The sequence below is a fragment of the Bos javanicus genome, chromosome 25 (assembly GCF_032452875.1).
Source record: "Bos javanicus breed banteng chromosome 25, ARS-OSU_banteng_1.0, whole genome shotgun sequence".
Taxonomy (NCBI): Eukaryota; Metazoa; Chordata; class Mammalia; order Artiodactyla; family Bovidae; genus Bos; species Bos javanicus.
Window position 1 is genome coordinate 10,548,521 of NC_083892.1, and position 21,326 is coordinate 10,569,846.

The window sequence follows — 21,326 nt, forward strand, 5'->3', positions numbered from 1 at the left end:
GATAGTTAATTTCCCTCAACAAATTCATGCTAATTTGGTGATCTGGAACCTTGGGCCATGGAATCAATTATTTTATTTCTGATTCAAGGGTCTTTTCCAAGATCCATCTCGGCATGGGGGCCATGAAACTGGAGTTGGTCACCAGTTCCATGGCTGATTCCCATGTAAGTCCACCAGTGGCCTGCAGACAAGCTCTGGATACGTCTGCACAAATTACTGTAATGGAGCTGTCAAGTGAACAAATGGTTGAAAGCAGATGAAGTCAAGAATTATCTCATAGGCTTTATTCAAATAAAACACCGACAAGATCTGGAATGCCAACAGTGTATCGTGAAACAAATGTGACACTTTAATAATAAAAAACACAACCACAAAGCACTATACTTTCCCTCTATTACATTAGCAAATACACAGAAGAACAACAAAATAAATGGACCTACTTCCAACCACTGGTTCTCATACACCCATGAATATTTATCATAATTACTTGCAGAGGTATTAAAAAATATACTGAAGTCCAGGTAGGCCTCACTCTGAGGTTGCAGCAGGGGTCAGAGTCAGAACCCAGGTATTTTTTTTTACAAGCTCTTCGGATAGCTGAGTTTCCTGCTGGTTGAGTCTCTGATTTTAGGTTGACTGGGGTACTTTGGGTTTTTTGGGTCGCTGTGTCAGGGTACGGGGGGCTTTTTTCACAAAGCTACTAGCAGTGGTGAAGAACTTGGCCTCTGGCTTTTTGGGAGTCTGTCTTGGGTCTTTTTTCCCCAGGGAAGAGTTTCTTTCTTTCTCCACCTCTTCTTTGACTCTGGCCTTCTTCCCTGGGCCTTTCCCTGGGGTCTTGGGCTCCGCAGCTATTGGGGTCTCCAGGGCTGGGGAGGCCTTTCTCTTCTTCCCACGAGCTGTGTTGGGACCAGGACTCTTTTTCGGAGACTTCTTTCCTATTGCAGCTTTTTGTATCTAAGAAAAAGAAAAAGGGGGGTGAATATGGGCCAGACTACTAACAATGTAACCAAAAGAGCTTCTGTTCTTAAAATTTAGAGAACCCCTAAAAGGCACACTGCAGCACAAATTGTAAGGAATGGCTTTTCCTTCTGCCTTGCAAACGTTTTGAAAGGCAGCTAGCTGCATTTCATTATTAATGACTGTAGAAAAGGACTCTAGCATTTTCTTGGTGCAATCAGCGGAAAACCATCTTTTCCTATGGCTGGGGCTAAGGGCTCCGGGAAGCACACGTTGGGAGCACAGCAGGGAGACCTGTGACCTCATCCTGACTTTTCTTCACCCCCAGGAGTAAATTCCCTATATGTGTGTTAGGGCAGTGGGTTACCCTGCTGAAAACCAGGTTGGTTGTCTGGTTATCCAGTTAAAACCAACTGTGGGGCGTGTTAGAAAAAAGTGGGGACTGTACTCCAGGCTGGGACGCCTGGATTTTCCAAACACCCTAGATGATCTGAGGACAACATTCCAGCAATGGATTGTGTCCCACACAGAGAGACAATATAGACAAAACCACCAAAAAGACTTTGTTTCTGATGATATAAAACAACAGACGGAAATTTTGAAAAACATTAAAAATATGATGAAACTTTCGTATCTTTCCCCAAATTTCCTAGGTCGTTCAAAAGGCACACACACTTCTACACTCTTTTCCAACCATGCTGCACAGCTTATGGGATCTTAGTTCCCTGACCAGGGATCAAACCCGGGACCATGGCAGTGAAAGCGCCGAGTCCAACCACTGGACCTCCAGGGAACTGCTGACACTTGAATACTCTTGAATCGTATAACCCTGGCAGCGATGCTTTCCCCTCCAGCATATCACCTTCCAGTCACGTTAAAACAAATACAGCTTACTTCTAGAAACAATTATACTGCTTACAGTAAACATACTAATCATCAACATTAATGTCAAGTGTATTAAAAAAATCTCAATAGCACTGTGGGGATACTTTAAAAGGAATATTTTCACTAACAGAGGAAAATTATAATTCTGTTCAAAGAATTTCAACAGAATTTGAAGGATTTTAAGGATTACTATTACGAAAATATACCTAATAGGTAAAATGCAGGGACAGCCATGGGACAACCCTGACGGGCTATGCCCAGAGAGGCTGTGAGTCTCCCAGATGTATGGCGAGGGCCACCCTCCAATCTCTTAAAAAGGACCCACTGCTCCCTTCTGACTCTGAGGTCTCTCCCCAATAGCTGGATGGATACTCTGAATGAAAACATTAACAAAGCACCCCAAAATAAAAAAACTCAGTTCCTTTAAACTACCTCCTCTGAAACCCACGAAGTCAGAATTCTGTTAAGAGCCACGCAGGGCCGAGTGTTTACAAAGGTGTTAGAGGCAGGACCCAGCACCCAAGTTTCCCCTCAGGTAAGTTTTCTGAGATCAATTATGTGGTGACTGAGGACTCACCTTCGCAAACGGAATCTGCTCTTCAAAACCACAGGCAACATGGTTGAATTATTAGCATTATTAATATGGCTGAGTCTCCCTTGATTCCAAGGTACATGAAGAAAGCCTTGGCTGACTACAGGTCACTCCAATATTTAAAGAGGGGGGCAGAGTCAGTCAGAGGTTCTTGGGGCTCACCCTGGTATTTTTCATCCCTTGCTTCACAAATTTCTACAAGAGCTGCCTCCCAGGTGTAGCACTCCCTGTCCCTCAGCAGTGCCTGCCGGCACACGTGGGCCCCAGAACCCATCCACAATGGGAACCAATATTAATGAAAATACCTTGGTGCTTCCTGCAGCTGGAGTTTCCTTCAATGGCACCAGCAATGGGATTTCATCTTCAGAATCATCTTGTGCTTTAGGAAGGGCGCTCACCCCACCGGTTTCCTCCTGGGGTGCAGGGTCCTGGGTTGGAACGCCCCCAGTTTTGGGGGCCACTGCATCGGTTGTTGGGGCAGGTTTGGCCTTTGCAGCCTGCTTCAGAAGCTTCTTTTCTTTCTTTTCCTGCTGTCTTTTAAGAGCTCTTTCTGTCTTCTTCCGGCTTTTCTTTGATACCTCCAAAAAGAACCAAGTGTAATTTTAAAGGTGGAATCTTCTTAGCACGTGTAGTCAGGTCTTTCGTCAGCTCCTGAAAGGGCCTAGACCTGCACAAGATCCAAGCAAACGAGCCCCACTGCCACCACTTGAAACCCAACTCCACAGCTAAAGATGCATTTTATGTGGTGAATTCTATCCAGAACCTGGGTATGTGAAGCGTGTGGTCACCGGCTGTGTCGAAGTCAACTTCGTCTATAGGTCGAGTTATGAATAATTCGGAACTGTACAGTATGTGTTGTGAAATAGCTGGTCTTCCATACACGCAGGGTTCCATATCTACAGACTCAACCAGATGTGAATCAAAAATATTCGGGGGCAGGATCCCCAAAGTTCAAAACAGCAAAACTTAAATTTACTGCACTCTGGCAACTCTTTACATAGCGTTCACACTGCATTCAGTATTATAACCTAAAGATGATTTAAAGAATACAGGAGGATGTGTGTAGCTTACCTTATATACTGGACATTGTTGTTCAGGCATGTAAACAAACAAACCAAAAAACCACTCACTGGACACATGGATGAACAGGGCTGGAGAAAGACTGAATCAACTAGGAGACTGGTCCAGCCAATAACAAAAGGGTCCACTTTCTCTCCTGCCACTTTTCACAACAGTACCAGCAGTACTTAAAACCCACACACCAGAAGCAAGAGGCATGTCAGCCTCAAGCAGTCTTACATTTTGCCCACAAATAACCAAGTACTCGACAGCCTAGATTTTGGGTTTCCTCTTCCTCTTAGCCTCTCCTGCAGGTTCTTCTGAACCTCTGTTCTCTCTTCTTGGGCTGTGCTTATAGACATGATGAAGCCTGTCCAGGATATGAACTTCTACTAACCTTTTTCAACAGGTCTCGTGTGCGGAGTCCCTTGGCTTCACCCTGACTGCTGACAAAGGAAGAGAAGACAGGCAGGGAAACCGACCGCTCAGTCTTCACGAACAAGAGCTTCACGCTCTCCCACTTCTAAAACAGAGAGAAGAGCAACGTCACCCGTGAGGGTTTTGCTTCTTTAATATGAAGGACTGACTGCGAGACATCTGCAAGACCGTACCTCTGGAAGTTTCTGCGAGAGACTTTTCGCAACAGCAACGACATTTTCAACGATGTGCTGAATCGGCATCCCCGTGTGACCGATGCGGATAGTGCTGGAAAAGCATCCGACACAGAGATGTGAAAATGTAACTTGCTTCTCAAAATAAAGCATAGGCTGGTATATGACAAACAGAAGTACACAACGCAAACTTTTTTTTTAGGGTAGAAACTCTAAGATCTTCAGGTCCTCCATTTATTTTAAGAGAAAATGATCATCTTTCCTGTTCTAGAAGAAACACCTTCCTCCTGAAATATCAAGAGGTGATTAGCCACTGCTCTCTGGTGACCTAGATGGGAGGGAAATCCAGGAGGGAAGGGGTACGTGTGTATGTACGGCTGATTCGCTTCACTGTATAGCAGAAACTAGCACAACTTTGTGAAGTAACTATAGTCCTGCCATCAAAATAAGAAGTGACTGAGGAGCTGGCACATAATTGTGTGAGGTTGGGAGGGTCAGTGGGGAGGGCCACAGGAAATTCTACCTGCATTCTAGAGAACACAGGTCCCCGAGCCAGCCCTCAAGCTTTGCTGAGGGTGATAACCCCCGATGGTGGCTGCTCTGGAAAGGACCCACTCCCAGGAGGACCGCTTGTTATTTTTATAGCCCCACTGCCCTGACGCAGCATCAGCTGCTCGTGGAATAGCATATTCTGGCCGAGAGCAAAACTATCTCCTCAGCTGAAGCAGAGGGCACCCACAGGCCAGTGGAGAGTCCAGAAGCGCCCACAGCTCAGCCACCAGGTCCCCTGGTCCTGCCAGCTCCCACTCTCCCTGCCAGGGAAGCTGACAGGCAGGCTGGCTGTTGGTGGGGTATCTGCAGAATGAGGGTGACACGGGCTGGTGATCCCACCTCTCTCAAACCAAAGAAGGGGCTCGCCCATCCTGTGTGCCCACTGGCACCGACCTGTAACCATACCCTGAACCAGGCCTCTGACCCTCAAGCTAACTGATTCCCAAAGACCACTGCTTTTATGTCAGCCTATATATATATATATAGTGGGGGATCCAGCCTGCCCATCAACTCTACTCAGCTGCTTAACTCACCCAAGTAGGAGGGTTCCCACCTACAGGCAGAAGATGACACCAGAGTCCATCGGTCTCCCCAGCCATGCCCTGCTCTAACTCGCCCGGAGACACTGCTCAGGGCTGGCCTCCCTGGTGAGCCTGTTTTGTTATGGATGTGACTACTGGGTCCACATGGGCTTCTGGGGTATCTCTGGGTGGAAAGGCTCTACAGCCCTGCCCTACTGGCAGCCGCTCATCCCTACACCACAGATGTCCCAGTCATCAGATTACGTGTTTTATGAAATGATGTTGAATTATGTTCCTCCACACAACTCAAACTTAACCATCCCTTCAAGCACTCAAACTCAACCTGCTTCTCAGTCTAATTAAAAAAAAGAAAAAGGCTGAGCTGCTCTGTCCACCTGAAGGCTGGGATGCAGTCACTGTCCTAAAAGGTCTTTGGTGGGTGTGGGGATTCCACCCAGCTCAGCATTCCAGCAAAGAGAAGCTCCATGAGACCATGCCGAGATATAAGACGGGCTGGTAAAACAGGGGAGATGCAGAACTCACTTCTCAAGAAGTTAAAGCAAGACTGAAGTGGGCCTTGACTTTAAAGGACAAATGATGCTGGTCAACACAGAAGCCCAGAACTACTAACATTCCCTAAGCATCGGTCTTATTCTCCTGTTTTCCTGAACATCTGGAGGTGCCCTATCCAATACAGTAAAAGTCAGCAGACATGCCTTTTTAAATTCAGCTAAAAACAAGTGAAGTTGGAAATTCGGTTCTTCAGTTGCAGCAGCCACATCACGAGCTCAGCACCCATGCGTGGCTCATTCTCCTATGAGACTGCACAGCCACAGACCGTCTCCAGCACTGGGGAAAGTTCTAGGGGGCAGCACCGTTCTAGAGAACTGCATACTTCTAAGGAATGAATTTTAGTTTATCTGAAGAATCTGATTTCATTAACACCATCTTATAAATGTTTATACAGCCATTGCTGTTGTTCAGTCACTGAGTTGTGTTCGACTCTGCAACCCCAATAAAACCATTACTAAAGACAAAATTAAACAGAGGCACACATTCACACCTTTTACCTACCTGCAAGAGCCGCTCTTAGAGATGTTTAAGACAGTTCCCCCAATGCAGTCGTTGATCTCTCTAGATAAAGTCTTGGACTGAAGGTTTACAGATACTGGAACCCTAGAACAACACAATGGCTCTTTACCGCAGCACATAACAGCCATAAACATCACGTTACTCAAGTCCGGTCACTGCTGAGAAACTTACTTCTTTCTGTTGTAGAAATGCCTCCCCAGATGTGAGGGCAAGAGCCGCCTGATTCTGGCATCTGTAATGAAGAAGTCAAAACTACCCAAGAGGCGGAGCTTGGCTTCATAGGCTTTATATTCCTTTTTTAAAGTTCGGAAGGGGATAATCTAGAAAATTTAAGAAAATGTAAAAACATGAATATACAAAATAGAAACAGACTCAGTGACACAGCAAACAAACTTATGGTTACCAAAGGGGAGAGGGGAGGGGAGGGACAAATTAGGAATTCGGGATCAACAGATACAAAACGATATTGTAAACCAACTATACTTTGATAAAAAAGAAAAAGGAGAAAGCAAGCAGAGGGGAAAAAAGAGAAAGTATAAAAACACGAAAAAACTAAGAACCTGGAGAAGAAAAAGAAACACAGGGACAATTTGTGTTTAGATTCTAAAATGCCCTGGAGTCACAGCTGCGTGGACACGAATGTGCCCAAAACAGCACAGGCACTAGACTGACCGCTGGGGACACAGAGGAGTGAGCGGGACCCTCGGCTAAAGACACTGCACCACCAACCACAGAAACGGCGAGAAGCGCTGAGCCAGAGGCAAACCCAGGACACCCCGAAGGAGAAAGGAGCAATTTAACAGAGCAACCTTCTGTAAAATCTTCAAGATAGAAACATCACTGATGCTCATGTAGAGATCTTAGGCCAACCAACCTCAACAGGTCATTCGTTACAAGCTGGAGGGAATATGCCCTACCCAAAGCCAATGGGTAAATTAAGTTAAAAATTAAATTCCCAGGAGAGGAACATGTACTAGGTAATGTATTACTTGTCACCTCAACTGAAATCTTTTTCTTGGGGGGGTCAGGCGCAGGGGAGAGCCAAAAGGCATGAGGGATCTTAGTTTCCTGACCAGGGCTCAAACCCAGGCCCCCAGCAGTGGAAGCACAGGATCTTAACCACCGGACCACCAGGGAAGACCCTCCTATCACTTCAACTGAATCCAAACTTTAGTTGCCTTGAAAATATTAACCTGCTCCCTACCTGAGAAATGGTTTTGATCCCATGGTTGTTTAGAAGCTTCTTATAATAACGTTCTGTCTGTTCAGAGCTTAAATTTGGTTCATCTTTGGTAAATAAACAAACGTCTGCTAAATCTGATCGAATACCATGAGGCAAAGACCTGCAAAATACATGAGACAGACCAAGGAATAAAGCATTATAACTGATCATATATATGTTTATATCCCACAGAATACACAATAAATCCAATCATTTCAATAAACTTTATCCATGGTTTTTAAACAAATAAGCTACTGAGCACAGCACACACGTACACACAGTTTTCAATGGTACAGAAAAGTTAAGATTCAAATACTAAATCACCACAAATATCCACAGACCGAAATACCATTAACATTTGGGACGCAATTAAGAGTTAAAATATATCAAGGACTCTCAAAATAGTACAAATGTAACTATTATTTGGCCACAACACACATGGCATTTTAATTCCTTCCAGGGTTCAAACCTATGCCTACTGCATTGGAAGGTGGAATCCTACCCACTGGCCCGCTAGGGAGGTCTGATCATTATATGTTTACTGTATATACACATGTACTATGAAGCACGAGAATAATCCAGTTTCATCAGGGCAGTTCTGGTTCAGAACGCTACCTTGCAGAAACCTCTGGGCTCCATCATCATAACTCTTAAGAGCTGAAACAGAAAAGAGAGCAAACCCACAGGCCCCAGCAAACATGCATTATGCTGAGTCTCAAAAAGGGCAAAAAAGGCTTAGCTCGGGCGCTAGGTCTGTGTGTCCTGAGGAAACATTTCTTTAGTTTAAGAGGAGAGCAAGCCACAGCAGCAGGGCTTGGACAATGAGACGGCAAGTGGCAGAAATCACCAAGAGGTGAGCGGTTGGGAAAATAACCTGGACAATGTGAGGGCCACAGTGTGGAATAAACAAAGAGCACGCCCAGATATGCGAAGCAGGAACTAAAGCAACATGGCTAGGGCTGCTCATGGCCATGAGTTAAGAGAGTCTGAGGGTTACAGGGGTCTTCCCAGTTTGTGATCATTCTTTAAAAAAAAAATTGTTTTTAGATGTCTTCAATGACTTTATTACAATGTTTCTGTTTTTCGTCTTTGGCCAAGAGGCATGAGGGATCCCAGCTCCCCAATCAGGGATCGACCTTGCACCCCCCAGCATTAGAAGGTGAAGCCCTAACCATTGGACATCTGGGGATAACATCTCCAATCGAAGTTATTCGTAACCCCTATCCTCCACTCTTATGGGGGAAAGAAAAGCTACCCCGCATCTTGCTTTCTATAACAGAGCAGCTAGCTTTGGAAATGAAGGATTCCACAGAGAGGCAGGTTACCAGACAGAATATAGGACACCCAGTTAAACCTGAATCATTTTTTAAGTATAATTATGTCCCCATGCTACATGAGACCTACTTACACTAATAAAAAAATTCCCCCGTATTTTTATTTGCTAAGTCTGGCATCTTTGACCTAAGAGTTCTAGCAATAAGAATGTGTAATCTTCATGGGTTTCTTTTCTGTAAGGAATTCACTGTCAAATTTTTAACAGTCTCTGTATATAGGAATGAGTTTAGCGCCTCAGTAATTTTAACTTGGAACTAGTTGGACATGGAAAGATAACAGATTCTATGAAAATATGAAAGCTGTTTAATTTATTCTAACTTTTGTCCTCTCAAAAACCAGGTTTTCAGATTCAACAGAACTGAATCTGGCTTTGGTCAAATCATCCACCAATCATTCAGAAAACTGATGGAATTTTTAGAAAATTTAAGCATGTCTAAATCCGATGGTTTTCAGATCAGATATTTTGAGTTTACAAAGTTTCCACCAAAAACTAAGTTGACAGCTGTTAAAGTTCCACGAAACAGCCAAGCAGTTAAGACCAGCAAAAGTAGAAAACAAGAACTTACAATCTGACCCTCAGTTCTTTACTTGGAATTTTCCATAATACCACCATTAAAAAGAAATTTTCATTCTCATTCAGAAGTAATCCATTTGCGTTTTTCCTGGATCTGGAATGTGCCAACAGAGCCTCCACTGCCTTCTTAACCTGCAAAGTGGAGATACACAAGTGAGTCAAATTTCAATTCAATTTAGCAAAATTCAAAATCTAGCCCCTCCCCAGAATTCGCCCCTGCTCAATTTCTATTTTCACAGGTAATCTCCACAACCATACTCATCAAGATTGTGTAATTTGTAAACAGAGGAATGCAGCCACCCAAAGTCCAGCGGTTAAGACTCTTGAGTTTCCACTGCAGGAGGCACAGGTCCCCACAAGGCCAAAACAAAACACTAAGTGGGAGCACGCTTCCCCCGCACTCAACAATGAAGGCAGCAAACCCCATAAAAGCACAGTACATCTGCGTCTCACACTTTCTGAGTGCCTATCATGCGCCAGGCCCCCCCGGCCCCCTTGTTTTGTTTGCATCACCTTCTCTGATCCTGGACAGCAGAGCCCATTTTTAAATCTGAGGAAGTTACCAAGGATCAAGCGACTTGGCCAAACTGCAGGGGTATGTGTATACATACAGCTTATTCATCTTGCTGTACAGCAGGAACTAATACAACGTTGTAAAGCAACTATACTCCAATAAAGATTAATAAAAAATAAAGCTTTCTAATTTGCAGCTTTATTTCTAACAAAGCCTAATCAGAATGTTAAAGGGAAAAGCAGTCCATCCTAAAGGAAATCAGTCCTGAATATTCATTGGAAGGACTGATGCTGAAGCTGAAACTCCAATACTTTGGCCACCTGATGCCAAGAACTGACTCACTAGAAAAGACCCCGATGCTGGAAAAGATCGAAGGCAGGAGAAGGGGACGACAGAGGATGAGATGGCTGGATGGTATCACCGACTCAATGGACATGACTGAGTAAACTCTGGGAGTTGGCAATGGACAGGAAGGCCTGGTGTGCTGTGCTTCATGGGGTCACAAAGAGTTGGACACCACTGAGCGACTGAACTGAAAGGGAAAACTTGGTAGGACCTTAAAAAAGCATTCCTTTAAGAATACCCAGAAGGAGCCAAACCAGTCGTGTGGTTTTCAAGGTATAATTTGGGCCTGTTTTAGAGACATTCCCTTTTCTCTTGCCCCACTGTACTGCTGTTATAAGGTGATTCCTTTTGTGTTCTGATACCTACTCATCTTGTGAAAAACTTAAAACATTTAAGCAATGTTAAACTCGGAGAAGGGGGCAGCAGAGGATGAGACAGTTGGATAGCATCACTGACTCAGTGGACATAAACTCCAGGACATAGTGAAGGACAGAGGAGCCTGGCATGCTCTGGTTGGACACGACTTAGTGATAGAACAACAAAAACTCTGTGAGGCAGTTCAAAATGGAGTCACAGGAGCCAACATGAACTTCCGTATCAATTGTTTTAAAACATCTGCTAGCAGTTTCCCTGGTGGTCCAGTGGCTAAGACTCTGTGCTTCCAATTCAGGGGCCTGGGTTCCAACCCTGGTCAGGGAGCTAGATCCACATGCAGCAACCAAGAGTTTCCACATGAGGCCACTAAGGCCCAGATCTGTCAAATAAATATTTTTTAAAAACCTGCTGTAACACTGAAAGTGTCTCAGAGTGATAAACTGAGAGTGTTACTTTAGATGAGAAATTTGATGGGCAATGTATGTGGGACAGAAGGAGCAACTGATAGAACCATAACCCACTCCCCTGCAGTAACTGTGTGAGCTAAGTCTCTTTAGTGGTGTCTGACTCTTTGGAACCCCATGGACCCACCAGGCTCCTCTGTCCATGGGATTCTCCAGGAAAGAACACTGGAGTGGGTTGCTATTTCCTTCTCCAGGGGATCTTCCCCACCCAGAGATCAAACCCTGTGTCTCTTATGTCTCCTGCACTGGCAGGTGGGTTCTTTACCACCACTCCTCAAAAAGGGACCCTGGAGCCAAGAGACGTGATGTCTCCTCGCTGGACGACGAGTCTCCATGCTGCTGAGAGCTGGTGCAGACGGATACTGCCGGAGGCCTTGTTTCAGTAGGAGCCTGCTTCCCTCTCGGGCTTGTTAAGAGACCAGCTGCCAGACTGCTGCTTGTGCTGCGACGCCTCCTCCCAGGACTTCTCCTTGGAGGCTACTCTGTGTTCTGCGCTAATCATTTGCAATCAACTAAGAGATTTATCGGAGAAGGCAATGGCAACCCACTCCAGTCCTGGAAAATCCCATGGACGGAGGAGCCTGGTAGGCTGCAGTCCATGGGGTCGCTGAGGGTCAGACACGACTGAGCGACTTCACTTTCACTTTTCACTTTCATGCATTGGAGAAGGAAATGGCAACCCACTCCAGTGTTCTCGCCTGGAGAATCCCAGGGACGGGGGAGCCTGGTGGCCTGACGTCTATGGGGTCACACAGAGCTGAACACGACTGAAGTGACTTAGCAGTAGCAAGAGATTTATGAATTATCAGAAACAAAAGCAAAAAAGGCAAACGGCAGGGAAGCAGAACCAGGTGGGCCTCACTCCAGGGCCCCAAGGTATATCTGAAATCCAATTCAGGATCAGGGACTCGCCTGGCGGTCCGGCGGTTAGGACTCTGAGCTCACACTGCAGATGGCACGGGTTTCATCCCTAGTCTGGGAACTAGAACCCCGAAAACCGCGCGGAGCGGCCATTAAAAAAAAAAAATCAACTCAAGAGAGTCAGGCCGCAGGGCTGGAGGAGGCGGGCATCTAACCGGCTGTTTAAGGCAGCGGGAGAGCGGAGGACACCGCGAACGAGCGACCCTAAGCCCAGAAGGCGTCCGCACCGGCGCGGAGCCCGCCCTCGGAATCCGCGACTCACAAGGCCTCGGCCGCCCCGCTTCCGAACTCCCCGCCCGGGGGCCACTCACCTGCTCTTCGTCCAGCTGCTCCGGGCCGGGCGGGGTCTCTGGAGTCGAAGCTGAAGTCTCGGGTGAGGTCGACGGCGGGTTAGAAGCCGAAGCCTCCATGTCGCCCTCACCGCGTGGAGACTCGCGTGCCGACCCGGGAACTCGCTCTCCGTGCGCACGCGCGGAAACACGCCCGTAGCCGGAAGCTGGGAGGCGGGAACCGGACGCTCGCGTCACTTCCGGGAGCGCGGGGTCGAACGCTTCGGCGTCGCGGCGTCAGAGATTGGCGGGCTCGAGCAAACTGAGGTAGGTTCTTCCTTTGGGATCTGAGTCGCTACGATGAGGGGCATAGATGCTTCTCAAGTTTCTTCAGCTCCCGGTGTCTGTGAGGCGCGGGGAGCTGCGTGGCAACGCCTGGCTCTCACTCTTCCACGAAAGCGGGCGAGCGCCCTGAAGCGGAGAAGGAGGCCGGTCCGCCCACCCGGTGGGGCCACCCTTTCTGGGTGGACCCCGACTTTGGAGCAGGAGGCGCTGGGCGTGGGGAATCTGGCCCCATCACCTACCTGCCGGGTGACCTGGGGCGAACCCCCGCCGCTCCCCAGCCACAGGCCTTTCCCCGCCGGCTGGTGACGGTTCCGTGCACGGGAAACACCGGGCGAGTCGTTAAGCGGTGTGGGGCCCGAACGGTGAGCCGGGGCCGGTCTCCTGAGCTTCGAGTTTCACAGAGGCGGGAGGTAAGAGCAAGTGCAGCTAACGGTGCAGACTGGAGAACGGGAGAAGGCCCCTCTCCCTCCCCGCGGCCCCACAGGTGACCACTGCTTACCTGTTTCTCCTGGAGCTTTCCAGGGATGTTCTACGTATGTTTGCTGCTGCTGCTAAGTCGCTTCAGTCGTCAGAGACGGCAGCCCACCAGGCTCCCCCGTCCCTGGGATTCTGCAGGCAAGAACACTGGAGTGGGTTGCCATTTCCTTCTCCGTCTACGTATATTTAGGAAACTTATACTTTTTTCTCTTTGTGGATGGTTGGGCTTCAATTTAGTTTTTTTTTTTTTTTTTAAGACAAGTAGTAGGCTCTATGCCCATCGTTCTGTACGTTGCCCGTTTCTCTTAAGGTATCTTAGAGGTTGTCTAAGTCAGTACTTAAGTCTTTGCCTCTTTGTTTGTTTGTTTTTACAGCCATATGGCCTTTGACCACGGAGGTAAACCAGAGGTTTTTTTAGGAGCTTTTTGATGGATATTCAGGATGGCTCGTTTTGCAAAGAGCTATAGATACATGTGTATGTATGGCTGAGTCCATCTGCTGTCCACCTGAAACTGTCACACATTGTTAATTGGCTATACTCCCAATACAAAATAAAAAGTTTAATTAAAAAGATTAAGTACAAACTACTGTACATAAAATAGATAAGCAGCAAAGAATTACTGATAAAGAAATTAGCTGAATCGCTGTGTTGTACACCTGAAACTAACACTGTATTGTAAGTCAAATATGTTTCTTAAAAAGGTATGAAATTTTGAAAGGATGGGAGTGGGATGCTTTCCATGTCAGTTGCTTTCAAGGAAATGCTCCTTCCTTATTGCCAAAGCTGAAAAAAGGGGAGTTCTCCTGATCTCTAATACTGACTTTGTCTTTAAAAAAAAAAATTATTGAAATACAGTTAATTTACAGTATTATGTCTCGTTTTGTCTTTAACCAAAAACTTGTAGGAAAAATGTTCTAAACCTTCGGCACCAATTCCCACTTGCCTGTTTTAGAAGAATTCCAGATTGATCTGCTAGCAGATTGGAATTCATTTTAACATGATAATGAGCTGTTACTTTAGGCTGCATATACTGTGTCTCCTAGTATTCTGAAAAGAACATTGGGGCTGCCACATGTTGTGTCACCTGAATTCAAGTCTAGAGCCAGACTTCCAGGCCAAGGGAACAGTGTGAATTCAGGCAAAAGAGGATGGTGGTGTTTGGATGTAGTAAGTGGCTGGAGTAGGGATGTGCAGAGGGGAGAAGGAGGAGATGAGGCTAGAGTGGGTAGGTTAAGGAATTTATTATCAAGCTGAAGTTTTATATTTTGGAGAAACCATATGGATACAAGGTTTTTGAACTGGTCTCAGGGAAGAAGAGAAGGCAATGGCACCCTACTCTTGCCTGGAAAATCCCATGGACGGAGGTGCCTAGAAGGCTGCAGTCCATGGGGTCGCTGAGGGTCGGACACGACTGAGCGACTTCACTTTCACTTTTCACTTTAATGCATTGGAGAAGGAAATGGCAACCCACTCCAGTGTTCTTGCCTGGAGAATCCCAGGGACTGGGGAGCCTGATGGGCTGCCGTCTATGGGGTCGCACAGAGTCGGACACGACTGAAGTGACTTAGCAGCAGTAGCAGCAGCAGGGAAGAAGAGGAATTAGTAATGAATTAGACTTTAGGAAGGTTGATCTTTCTGTGGTATTGTAGTGGTTGAAAGAGTCACATGCCTACAAATTGACTGAAGCCTTAAGTGATGGTTTCATTCCCCTGTGGCTTGAGTAAGGGCTCGACTTAGTGATTTGCTTTTAGTAAATAGAATAGAGCAGAAGTGAGGGGATGTCAGTTTGAAATTAGGTTATAAAAAGACTATAGGTTCAACCTTAAGTGTTCTTTTCCCCTCCCTCTTTCTGTTGTTCAAATTACTTGCTCTGGGTGAAGCTTTGAGAAGACTACTCAGGCAACCTAGTGAGTCTTTCCTGGTGGTCCCATGGTTAAGACTCCAAGCTTCCACTGCAGGGAGAACTAAGATCCCACAGGCTGCACAGCAAGGCTGAAAAGAAAAAAGGAAACTGGAAATACATGAGATTGCCACAAGCAGTAGCAGAGAGTCAGAATAGAGGTATGGAGAAACCCTGTTAGGAGACAGGAGAAAAAAGAGCCTATAAAATCGAGAAATTGTTTAGGATGTAAAAGAAAACCAAGAGGGTGCTTAGAAATGGAGAAGTGAGGATGTGTTAATACCATAAATACTGAAGAACTTCTGAAAAGCCATTTGTTGGGCAGTTAAGTCATGGTGACCTTATAGAAAACAATTTCAGTGAAAGGATAATGAGAAATATGAGTGAGAGAGGAAAAGGAACATTGGTATATTTTAAACTTTTATTTACCATTAAGGCAGATGAAAGTGAAAGTGAAGTCGCTCAGTAGTGTCCGACTCTTTGCGACCCCAAGGACTGTAGCCTAACAGGCTCCTCTGTCCATGTGGTTTTCCAGGCAAGAATACTGGAGTGGGTTGCCATTTCCTTCTTCAGGAGATCTTCCCGACTCAGGAATTGAACCCAGGTCTCCCTCATTGTAGGTAGATGCTTTACCATCTGAACCACCAGGGAAGCCCAGGCTAAGGCAGATGAAGTAAGTGAAATTATTTTCGTGTCCCAGGGAATTCTTTATATCGCCAGTTCTCCTTACTATCAATGATAACATATATAATAGCACTTGCTTATCTACCTCTCTGTCTTCCCTGATGACTCAGTCGTAGAGTCTGCCTGCAGTGCAGGAGACACGGGTTCAATCCTTGGGTCAGGAGGATCCCCTGGAGAAGGAAATGGCAACCCACTCCAGTACTCTTGCCTGGCAAATCCTATGGACAGAGGAGCGTGGCGGGCTACAGTCCATTGGGTCACAAAGAGTTGGACATGATTATATATTTAAATATAGATTTATGTAGATATAAATGCTATGTTAACCTCTAAAGCATCTGTTGAATTACTAGTTAGCATTTTTTATTTCTCCAGATTGAACATCTGTGGTCTTATCCTATTCACTTTCAATAGGTCGCAGCTCATGTATGTGCTTACTACCAGGGAGTTTACAACTTAACAGGGCAATAGGGCAAAGTAAGACCTATGAGGCAGGATGTGATCAATGCTGTAATTTTTATAAGCTGCCGCATGAACTCAGATTACTTACAAACTGAAAGAATAGCAATGGTAAGAAGCATTCTTCTCTAAATTTAGTGTTTTCACCCTTGTGTGATAGTGACTGTTGATTAGTTTGTTTCCTTTATGCACTAGATTGAGTCCTTTGAGACCAGAACTGGGGTTCAAGTTTACTTGGTACACACAAGGTCTGCGTGGCACGTGGTGAGTGGACACTGAATCTGTGAATCCCTTCTTACCTTCTGAAGGCTTTACTCTTTTAATTTGCTCCTCCTCCATTGTCTTCATTTCCCTTTTCTCCAGTAGCTGGCTTTGTGCTTCATGTATGTTCTTAAGAAATAGTGCCGTGCTATTTTTTTCCCCTACCTTGTTTTGTCTTTGTAGTCAAGTGCTATAAAGCGCTTTCAGCTTTCTCCTAACTCTTTCATTTCAATCACACTATTACTATTCCCTCTAAAGTCATCAATGACCTTTTAATTCAAATAATTTTTTTAAAAATCCTCATTCTTTTTGCTCTGTTGTATTTGAAACCATTCTCATGTTCAGTGAAATTTCTCAAGGAATTTTATCCCTTTCTAAATATCCATGCCTGCTGTTTATTAAGACCTAAATTAGCCATTAGTGAGCACTAGTTTTAAATGTGAATTGTACTTCATTTGTTTCCGTATAGATGTAGTTGCCACAGTATGTTATTTAACTTTGGGATTTATGCTGGAAAATATTTTACTCTTGTCAATTAGTCTTTTAAGAGAACTAACCTGAATAATCCACATTATTCTATAAAGTTTCACTCAATACCTGAGGGTAAATATTTCATTCATAAATTAAGTAACTTAAATTTTTCTTAAACTGCAGTCAATTTTACCTCTTCTTTTTAAAACTTTTTAAACTCAACATATTGTTGAACACACACAAGATTAATACTCTGTAAACTTTATCCAGACTCCACCTACTTAATTACATTATTTATGCCCATCTATCCTTTATCCAATTTTAAATGAATTAAATATAATTGCCAGCCAAAATGAAAATTGTACTTGTAAAGGAATAATAAAAGGAGTTCTATTAGTGGAAATGGAGTTAAAGGAATAGTAATAAGTATCTTGAACCATATATGCGAATTGCTTTTTAAAAATTAATACATTAACATCTTGGGGAAGAAATCAAAGTCATTAGCATGTACATTTCTAATGGGACAATTACTAAGTTTTGTAGTATTTCTTTTCAATAAGCATATATTAAGTAAGAGTCAGTCAACATTTTGAGTATCTAGGTTTCACTGAATACTATTGTTTTCCTGAAGGTACTAAAAGGTTTCCCTTTATTTTTGAAATTTTTTTAGTAGTTGCAAATCTGCCTGCTTATTAACAAAATGGCATCAACTGTATGCAAAGTAGTATTTAATCGTATAAAGGATTTAATAAATCATAGTGCAACTACCTGCAAAGAATGTATGAAGATGTTGCTGGATGGTAAACAAAGTTTAATAACAAATTTAATAATGGACCTCAAATTCTAGTTACTTGAAAATAAATATTTGCTAGAATCAACTAGTAAATCTAGACAGCCCTGCAGAGTTAAGATAATTATTAGTATAAATGGCAAAACAAGCCATATAGTTAAATATCCATGTCTGAGTTATCTAAAAGCAATTTTTAAAGTGTTCTGTCAGTGTCCTCAAGATCCATCCTGGTATTGAAATCTGCTAGGAAATATTGATCTAGGCATGAGGTGAAACAGTATTGCTAACAGTATAGACTGTTACATAAGGGAAATAGGAAGAATATGGTCTTTTTGGTCAGAAAGATTTGAGTCTGGATCCTAACTCAGTAATATAGTAGTTATTTAGCTTTGGACAAGTCAGCTAATCTCCCAAGCCTCTTTTTTTTTTTTTTTAAATATGTAAGAGGAAACTAGTTCTGCACTGGAATTGTTAAGAGAATTGAATGAGATAACGTATATATGTACATAGTACCTGGCACATACTGTAATAGGACAGGCTTAGCCCTTTGCTGAAAATAATCATTATTAAAAGGATTGGAAAGTGGAATGTGCATCTTAGGGTCTGAAAGAGGGGAGGCAGTGTGCCTAAACTCAAGGAGGGAAGAAGAGGTTGTTAAGTCAAGAAATTACTAGATTCTGATTAAAAAAAAAAAATTAGGAAATGAAGGCCCTAGTGAATGAGAAGCAGGAAAACAGTGAAACCAGAGAAAATTTCACTAGGGAAACTATTAACCTGTTTGCTATTCCTGTTTAGCTCTCTCCTTGTATCTGTGTACAGCTGTGTGGGTGCCTTGAGCACCCCATTTAACTCTGTCTCACAAAGGACACCAACGCCTCCTTGTACACCATTTAGGAAGACAACTTTTTAATCCTATCAGCCTTATATTCCCTGAGAAATGTCATCAAGACTATTCTCAGAAGTGATTTCTAGGCTTAAAAAAGTGTGTGGGGGGGTGCTTTCAGCACCATTGATCATCTTTTATTATTGAAGATAAGCAGCTGACAACTTCTTGGAGGACTGTGTTCGTTTAACCACAACAGTATGTAACGGGTAAATGTTATTGATAGTCAAAGTGCATCTTTACTTAAATTAGGAAGGTTTTCAATAGCCTCAATATTTGGGCTTCCCTGATAGCTCAGTTGGTAGAGTCCACCTGCAATGCAGGAGACCCCGGTTCAATTCCTGGGTTGGGAAGATATCCTGGAGAAGAGAAAAGCTACCCACTCCAGTATTCTTGCCTGGAGAATTCCAGTCCATGGGGTTGCAAAGACTTGGACAGGACTGAGTGACTTTCACTTTCAATAGCCTCTGTGAAGTATTATGATAGGTCAATAAGCGATCAATAAAAGAACTTCTAAAAGTTATTCATACATGTAATTTAGTAAAATCTACCAAAAAAGAAAACAAGGACTTAGCCTTGAGATTTAAAGAGTTAATCAGCAGAGGTACAAGTCAGATGAACTTGGCTCTAACAACATGAAAGTCTGATAGGGACAATCTAGTATTTTTTCTCTTAGTATTTATTTATTTGGCTGCACGGAGTCTTAGTTTTCTGCATGGGTTCTAGTTCCCTGACCAGGGATCAAACCCAGGCCCCCTGCATTGGGTGCTGAGTCTTAGCCACTGGGCCACCAGGGAAGTCCTGGGACAATCCAGTGTTATAACTGACAGGGCACATCAAAGGGAACAGAGTGCAGCAGGCACTCAAGACTGATAGATCGGGAGGGAAGCTCAAGTTATTTCACCACCTTTAAGGAATACTAAGTGGTCTGTGTGTGGTAACAGCTTTATAAAAGCAGATAAAGGAAGGAGATGTGAAGCTTTCCTCTCTGGCTTATTTACTCATTTGCATTTCTAATGATAATTCAAACAAATTACCCAGCAGTAAAGAGAATAAACTAGTGATAAGACAGGTGAGTTAATTAATCTCTGAACACCCCTGGAAAAAAGACATCTGGGTGCATAATATGATTCCATTTACCTGGAATTCAAAAACACGCAAAACTAATCTATGGCAGAGTAGTGATTGCCTTGGCAGGAGTAAGGGATGGCTTGGAAAGAGGCAGAAAGAAACTTTCTGTAGTGATGAAAATGTTCTATATGTTGATGGGGATGTTAACATAATTGTATATACCAGGTTAATTCATTGTTAAACTTGAGATCTGTGCAGTTCTCTGTATGCAAGTTTTATCTTAATTAAAAAAATTCTCCTTTGTGTACACATTCTGTCTGCCTGACCTTCTTTATAAATAGTAATTACTCTTCAGAATCTAATCTTTCAAAATTTCTTTCTTTTATTCTAAAACTAAGTGTATTTGCCAGGAAAATAGCAAAGATGGCAATGGAGATAGTTTTTGTTTGAAGTGTAACAATTTGTGTGATTTATTAGCAAAGTTCTTTAGGAAGACTGTACTGCTCAATTCAGAGGGGTGAAGTCTCAACCTAGACAGTCACAAACAAGAGTGCAAAACAATTTCAACATGTTTCTTTCATTATGTCCCCTCTAGCTAAACTATTGTTCGGGTAGAAATTATCAGTAGCCTCGCTCTTCACTAAACTCATAGAACTTTTGGTGAAAATGCCTTAGAATGCAAATTAGGCTCATATAAATCATAAAATTACAATTTCTTTTACTGCTTATTCTTGTTTATTTCACTTTAAAGACTAATGTTGAGTTTAGATGACAGATTAAATACAAATTAAATACAAAGAAGCTCAGCATTCAGAAAACGAAGATCATGGCATCCGGTCCCACCACTTCATGGGAAATAGATGGAGAAACAGTGGAAACGGTGTCACACTTTATTTTTTGGGGCTCCAAAATCACTGCAGATGGTGACTGCAGCCATGAAATCAAAAGACGCTTACTCCTTGGAAGGACAGTTATGAACAACCTAGATAGCATATTCAAAAGCAGAGACATTACTTTGCCAACAAAGGTTCATCTAGTCAAGGCTATGGTTTTTCCTGTGGTCATGTATGGATGTGAGAGTTGGACTGTGAAGAAGGCTGAGTGCCGAAGAATTGATGCTTTTGAAGTGTGGTGTTGGAGAAGACTCTTGAGAGTCCCTTGGACTGCAGGGAGATCCAACCAGTCCATTCTAAAGGAGATCAGCCCTGGGATTTCTTTGGAAGGAATGATGCTAAAGCTGAAACTCCAGTACTTTGGCCACCTCATGCGAAGAGTTGACTTATTGGAAAAGACTCTGATGCTGGGAGGGATTGGGGGCAGGAGGAGAAGGGGATGACAGAGGATGAGATGGCTGGATGGCATCACTGACTCGATGGACGTGATTCTCAGTGAACTCCAGGAGTTGGTGATGGACAGGGAGGCCTGGCATGCTGCAATTCATGGGGTCGCAAAGAGTAGGACACGACTGAGCGACTGATCTGATCTAAATACAAAGAACCACAAAAAGATGCCATGACTGTATATGACTTTTCGAAATCTTCATGTTAGCATCAAATTTTGGTTCTTTTAAAATTCAGAAAACTTAAAATCTAATCGTAATTTGGTCATCATTTATTCTAGACTGGGAGATAAAATTCTCCACTAGAAGGCTAAAACATCCAAGGTACTAACGCTATTTTTCTGCTTTAAGATGTGTTGA

At 43.7% G+C, this 21,326-nt stretch overlaps 1 protein-coding gene and 1 long non-coding RNA gene across 2 annotated transcripts; one reads left to right on the top strand and one right to left on the bottom strand.

The window, feature by feature from the left end:
• Positions 1 to 257: 257 nt before the first annotated feature.
• RSL1D1 (ribosomal L1 domain containing 1) lies at positions 258 to 12,429 on the bottom strand. Its single transcript, XM_061402544.1, has 9 exons — positions 12,331 to 12,429; positions 9,393 to 9,532; positions 7,474 to 7,612; positions 6,441 to 6,589; positions 6,252 to 6,353; positions 4,105 to 4,198; positions 3,891 to 4,016; positions 2,740 to 3,012; positions 258 to 954 (listed from the first exon to the last, which is right to left on the bottom strand). Exons 1-9 carry the CDS (start codon positions 12,427 to 12,429, stop codon positions 628 to 630), a joined length of 1,449 nt encoding a protein of 482 aa, XP_061258528.1. The 3' UTR covers positions 258 to 627.
• Positions 12,430 to 12,529: 100 nt separating this feature from the next.
• LOC133238910 (uncharacterized) lies at positions 12,530 to 21,220 on the top strand. The gene is made up of 2 exons (XR_009733671.1): positions 12,530 to 12,615; positions 16,347 to 21,220. It is a non-coding gene; the product is annotated as an uncharacterized LOC133238910 (long non-coding RNA).
• The last annotated feature ends 106 nt before the right edge of the window (positions 21,221 to 21,326 follow it).